The sequence below is a fragment of the Muscardinus avellanarius genome (genome assembly GCF_963383645.1).
Source record: "Muscardinus avellanarius genome assembly, chromosome: X".
Lineage (NCBI taxonomy): Eukaryota > Metazoa > Chordata > Mammalia > Rodentia > Gliridae > Muscardinus > Muscardinus avellanarius.
The window spans coordinates 48531349-48537683 of NC_137792.1; the positions used below are offsets into that span (position 1 = coordinate 48531349).

Here is a 6335-nt window from a genome sequence, read left to right on the forward strand (position 1 = left end):
TTCAATGTCAGATTCCTGCTGTCAGATATTTTTTCCTAGATTAGAAACTATGCGTTCATTTTTGGAATGATCATCTTCTAAGAGCGAGATTCTGTTCTCCATGTGGTCTCATCGGTTGTTTGTGCTTTGAATTGAGGCCTTTACTTCATTAATTGCATCCTTTATCTCTTTTTGGCTCTCTCTGAGTTCTTTTCAAAGCACCTCTATTATATCTACAGTTATTTTCCTGATTTGATCTTCTAGAAATCTCTGATTTTCTGTTTTATCGGGTTCTGATGTTGTGGGGTTGTGGGCATTCATTGCTCCATTGTTATTCCTCTTTCCCATGATTTTGGAAGTTTGTGCCTTCTCTGGGTTCTTCCCTTGGGTCACTATGACTTCACTTAAGGTGCTCTGGATCTCGAGTCAGTAGTATCTCAGACCCCACTACTCCTTTACTGGGTTGTATCACAGAGTCTCCAACCCAGAGAGTCGATAGAGGCTGCTTTAGACTGTGGGGGGTGCCAGGTTGCACGTTCTCCTATGGTGTGATATCTCTGCCACCGCCCCTCCCCCACTGGGTCAAGTCCCAGGGAGTACAGTACTGGGATTTCTCCTCTGTGGCCCGCAATTTGACTCACTGTTCTTGAGTATGCAGATGTAGCTGTACTGGTCTCGCTGAATTCGCTGCTGCTGCCGCCGGTGGCAATATGGCGCCGCTGCTACACCCTCGGCCGTGAGGCTGGCGTATTTCTTCTTGGTTTTGATTTCCACTCTGAATCCCTGCAGCGTGTGCTGAGCTCAGCCACTGGGAGCTTTAGATTTTACCTGCGGTGAGAAATCCAGCCTGGCTGTCCCGCAGCAGCTCACCTCGGCTTGCTGTAGCCGTCCAGTGAACTCGCCGCTGCCGCCGGCAGTATGATGCTGCTGCCGCATCCTCGGGCGTGAGGCCGGTTTATCTCCTCTGTGGCTCTGAGCTCTGTTCTCAGTCCGCTTTCTCTCTGGAGCCTGGTGATTTTTTTGTTTCTCTGGTGATGGTGTTTTCTGGCTATGAAAGGCGCTGATTTTGTGGTAATGGAGATTGGTTGTTAGCGGGGCTCTTAAGCCCAGCTTTTCTCGGTCGCCATCTTCCCAGAAGTTGTTATTTGACTTCTTTATGCTTGCCACTCTTTTTGGGATTAGATGGAATCTCAGCATAGTTTTCATTTGCATCTCCCTAATAGCTAATGATGTTGAACATCTTTTCATGTATCTATTGCCCATTTGTATCTCTTCTTTTTTGAAGTGTCTATTCAATTCAGTTGCCCATTTCTTGATTGGGTTATTTGTTTTGCTAATGTAGAGTCTTTTGAACTCTGTATATTCTGAATATTAGCCTCACTAGGTTGATAAGAGTCTCACTTCTTGCTGAGGCTGTCCTCAAAACTGTGATCCTTCTGTCTTACTCTCCAAAGTACTGGGATTATAGGTGTGTGCCACTGCATCTGGCTTCAAAGTCCTTCTTATAGGTACCCAATGGAACTATTTTTTTTTCTTGTGAAAAATAAAGCTCTTAGTAAAATAAAAAATGTACAATTGAAAATTTTCCAGAAGAAAAAACACAGTATAAACAAAAATACTTTTCTTTGAAATAAGGAAAATATTATGTCACTTTTTTTTCATTACAATATAATTCCATACAAAAAGCAGTCAAAAAATTGCACCAATTCCACATCCAGTTTCCTGAACATGTTAAAAGCAGTGCATAAAGCTGAATGCTGCAGTTTCTGAATTTTATATTTTAAATTGATGACATTCACATATAGGATGTCACATCATATCAGATCTGTTTACAGAATGTACAATACTTCTGGTTTTGTGTCCAGACATGAATACAAATGTATGCTTTTGGTCATTTTTCTTCTGTTCTGGCATTTATCCAGAATCAGAAAAAAAAGAAATAATCCAGCGTCTTGAGTGTTATTCTCTAGCAATAAAAAAAAAAAGTTTCATTTAATGCATGCTTCATACTTTGTCAAAAAACTATTGGGAGTATTATCAAAAACATCTTGTATCATCTCAATTACCACAAAAAGATAGATAGGCCAGTCCTCATCTGTTATTCCAGATTCTGTTTGGAGATAGTAATCCTCAAAAAAAAAGTAGTTAGAGTTGTGCTTAAGTAGAGAAGAGAATTTCTAAGCACAATATAAAATTTTATTCCCTAAACATTTAATTTGCTAATGTAGCCATAATGGTAGCATTTTTTAGGCAAATTCAGAATTATGAATATGAAACAATAACAACAAAGGGAGCTAATCCAATTCTCTGGAGAAGAATTTCAATAAGTGAACCCCAAAGTCAGGGTATGTCACAAAAATGGTATAAATACAAGTTAAAGTAATTAATAAATGAAAATATTTTAGAAATAAAAAAGTATATTTTTATGACATAATCAAAAAATGAGCAAAATTGTAATTGGTAGTGGCCTATTGTGAATAGTATCAAAAATAAAAATCTTTTAAAAATAATAAAACATTTTCAATTATCTTTCAAAAAGATAACTTGGAGTGGCTGAGAGCATTGTTTATTATATCCCTTGATTCCATTTCTATTCTTCCTGGTTGTGTAGTACACATACCATTTTGTTGAAATGACCTCATCTCCAAATTCAGAATAGGCCTTCATTATCACAAGCATATTAGCCAAATGAATTGACTCGGTTATGTAGTTGGTTTTGAAATTAGCATATAAACTGGATCTAAAATAATTAGGCACAACATTTTCTTTGAGGGATAAAAAGTGATCTATGATACAAAGTGAAGCAAAATAATTTAATCAAAAGTTTAGGTAAGCTGGATATGGTGGTACATGCTTGTAATCCCAGCATTTGGGAGACAGAGACCAAAGGATCTCAATTCACAGCAGACAGCCTCAGGTACTTAATGAGGCCCTTCGCAACTCAGACCCTGTTTCAAGAATTAGAAAAAGACTAAAAACTAGGGCTGGGGGTGTAGCTCAGAGGTACAATGCCCCTGGATTCCATTTCCCATACTGCAAAAAAAAAAAAAAAACCAAAAAGTTTATGTAAGGTGGCACTCAGTGGTATAGTATGTTAATAAGAAAGCATATACCTCCCAAACTTGCTAACAGCCATATTATAAAATAAGCTTTGGAATGAGATTAGCAACATAAAATAGAAGAGAGAAGAAAATTAAGTTTTGCTGACATCACTGAGTACATTTGTTTGTTAGGGCTGCCATAATAAAGAAGCACAGACTAAGTGGCTTAAACACACATTGATTTTCTTACACATCTTAAAGTTATAAATCTAAATTAAGGTATCATCAAGAGTAATTTTTATGTAGTTTCTCTCCTTGCCTTTCTTCTGCACTTAACTATGTCCTAATCTACTTTTCTGATAAGGACAATAATCATCCCACTTTAAGACTTATGAATATGACTACACTTAATTAACTCTGTAAAGTCCTTATCTCTAGAAACAGTCACATTCTGAGGACTAGGTATTAGGATTTCCACATATGAATTTTGGAGGAATAATTCAGTCCTGAGGACCTAGAATAAGCCTACATAGTAGCTATTATATTTGTCAAATATATTAGCCAATAATTTACTTTTATTATAGTGATTTAATTTGTTTTCCTATGGATGTAACAGAATATGTAGGTTAATATAATTTGCTAATATTTTCATGATTGTAAGATATTGTGCAAAAACTAAAAAAACAGAAATAATAGAGTTGTGATTCAGATACTTTTTAACAATAGTTTGTTAAACATTGCAATCATATGCAAGATTAACTTTCTAAGCTTAATAGAGGTTCAACTTGCTCAAAATTAAGTATTCAAATCTAAACTGTATACAAACTGCATTGAAGAAACTCTAGTAGGTATGTATAAACAAATATTACTATGCCTCACGTAAATGAGTTGTGATGAATATTTCAGAATACGTGAGTTTTCATATAAACATCAGTAGATATAAAGAGAATGTATATGTAAAGAATGTACATATAAAGAGAATGTACGCATACATGTATAAATACTTGTATGTGTACCTGAATATACCAATAAGTGAGAATAGCAGAATTATATCTACATATGTGAGGGAATAATGTACTTCGTGAAAATTTGTGTGTGCGTAAAAAATGTGAGGAATGTAAGAGAGACAGAAAGCAGATGGAGCAAGAGAGCAGAGGGGTGGAGCTAAAGGGCTTTGGGGGTCCAGTAGGGGAGCCATGAACAAGGAAAGGGCTACCTATAGGACATACAGTTATGAATTTTGGAAAAGGGAGGAGGAGCCCAGGAGGGTTCAATATTTAGCAAAAAGGAGAGACCACAGTACTAACAGGGATACAGTACACTAATCCTACGGAGAGGAGACTGGAGCTGCAGCAGCAGCTAGTGGAAGCCCAAGGTAGCAGAGGGGCTGCCGCGGCTACCAAGAAGAAGGCAGAGCGCCGGCGAACCCAGCACCGAGGACCAGGACGCAGCCGCCCTCTCCGCCTGCGCGGTCGTGCTCCTTAGACTCGCTGCTCGCCCACGGATCCTCCCCTCTCAGCTCTGGCAAGCAGTCTCTGGGCTGGTCGCCTGCCGATCTTCCTTCTCCACGGGCTCTTAGCAGAGGCAGCGGCGAGGTGTCCGATTCGGGCACGTGAGGCCCGCGAACCCCGGCGGTGGACGCCAGGCAGGGCAAGGCCGTGGGTGGGCGCCAGGAAGGAGGGGGGAGGGGGAGGGGATGGAATCTGACCGGAGATGTATGGGGTAGAAGAGGGCGCCTGGCAAGGGTGCGGTGGGCAACTGGGAAAAGGGGGTGGTCTTAGGTTTGGAAGTGAGCACGGAGAAGCGAGGGAGATGGGGACCAGGGGAGCGGTTAGGATAGGTGGGGGCGTGGGGGCGCTCGGGGCAGGGGGCAGTCAGTGGGTGCCCAACAACGTAGTGTAAGCACAGACAGGGTGCTTTGCAGGGGGGATCCGGAGTGGGCGCCAGTGGCAGGTGGGGGCGGGGACAGAGGGCGCTGAGCTAGGGGGAGGTAGCCCTTTCCCTTCTGCAGAGTTCCTAATCCCAGCCAGCACTACAGCCGCTCCAGCCCTTCCCCGCAGCCTAAAAGAACCTAAGAGGCAGAGCTCTGCAGGCACGCAGCCAGGATTTCCAACACTGCTGCCAGGCTCGCGGAGAGAATTTAGGCGCCGGTGCAGGGTACAGAGAGACATCGCTACAGGGGAAGTTCGCCCCGGGCATGCAGCATATTCCTCTGTCTCTATCCTGTCTCATCTCCCCGCAGGCATGAAGACCCCCAGCGCACAAGAGGCCGAAGGGCAACAAACCAGGGCAGCTGCAGGAAGGGCCATCGGGTCTGCAAATGTGACGAAGAAAAAAGCTTCCCAGAAGAAGCAAAGGGGCAGACCTCTGTCCCAACCCCGCAGGAACATTGTGGGCTGCAGAATTTCTCACGGATGGAAGGAAGGCGATGAGCCCATCACCCAGTGGAAAGGAACTGTTCTGGATCAGGTGCCTATAAACCCCTCTCTTTATCTGGTGAAATATGATGGAATTGACTGTGTCTATGGACTGGAACTTCACAGAGATGAGAGAGTTTTATCTCTTAAGATTCTTTCCGACAGGGTGGCATCGTCTCAAGTTAGCGATGCCAGCCTTGCAAGTACCATAATTGGCAAAGCCGTGGAACACATGTTTGAGGGCGAGCACGGTTCTAAGGATGAATGGAGGGGGATGGTCCTGGCCCAAGCACCTATCATGAAAGCCTGGTTCTATATTACCTATGAGAAAGATCCTGTCTTGTACATGTACCAGCTTCTAGATGATTATAAAGAAGGTGACCTCCGCATCATGCCAGAGTCCAGTGAGTCTCCTCCAACAGAGAGGGAGCCGGGAGGAGTCGTGGATGGCCTGATAGGTAAACATGTGGAATATACCAAAGAAGATGGCTCCAAAAGGATCGGCATGGTCATTCACCAAGTGGAAGCCAAGCCCTCCGTGTATTTCATCAAGTTCGATGATGATTTCCATATCTATGTCTATGATCTGGTGAAAAAGTCCTAACTGTTAGGGTGAAATTGGCCGCATTTGTGGAAATAAACGTATAATTTGTGGAAACACACACACACACACACACACACACACACACACACAAATGCTGCTTTTCAGTGTGTTGAAAATTGAAGGGTCCTGATGGCCCGCCACCTTTGCCAGCATAACTGTTGTTTCGTTCTGAAAAATACAGATTTTTGTGGACCTGACATGCCGTGTGTAAGCACTTTGTCTTGTGGAAAAGATTGGGTGTGTTTGGTGGATGGGGCATGAAAGGAAGGAACAGCTGTCAATTCAGGCTATGAG

The 6335-nt window shown here is 42.5% G+C and overlaps 1 protein-coding gene across 2 annotated transcripts; it reads left to right on the forward strand.

Moving 5' to 3' along the window:
• Positions 1 to 5264: 5264 nt before the first annotated feature.
• On the forward strand, positions 5265 to 6041 carry LOC308279290 (spindlin-2B; the record flags this gene model as incomplete). Of its 2 annotated transcripts, XM_080719312.1 has the most annotated exons (2): positions 5265 to 5489; positions 5793 to 6041. In XM_080719312.1, the coding sequence occupies 2 exons, from the start codon at positions 5265 to 5267 to the stop codon at positions 6039 to 6041; spliced, it is 474 nt and encodes a 157-aa protein (XP_080575438.1). The 2 variants fall into 2 exon arrangements, with proteins under 2 accessions (XP_080575438.1, XP_080575437.1); XM_080719311.1 differs by having other exon boundaries at positions 5265 to 6041.
• Between the last annotated feature and the right edge of the window lie 294 nt (positions 6042 to 6335).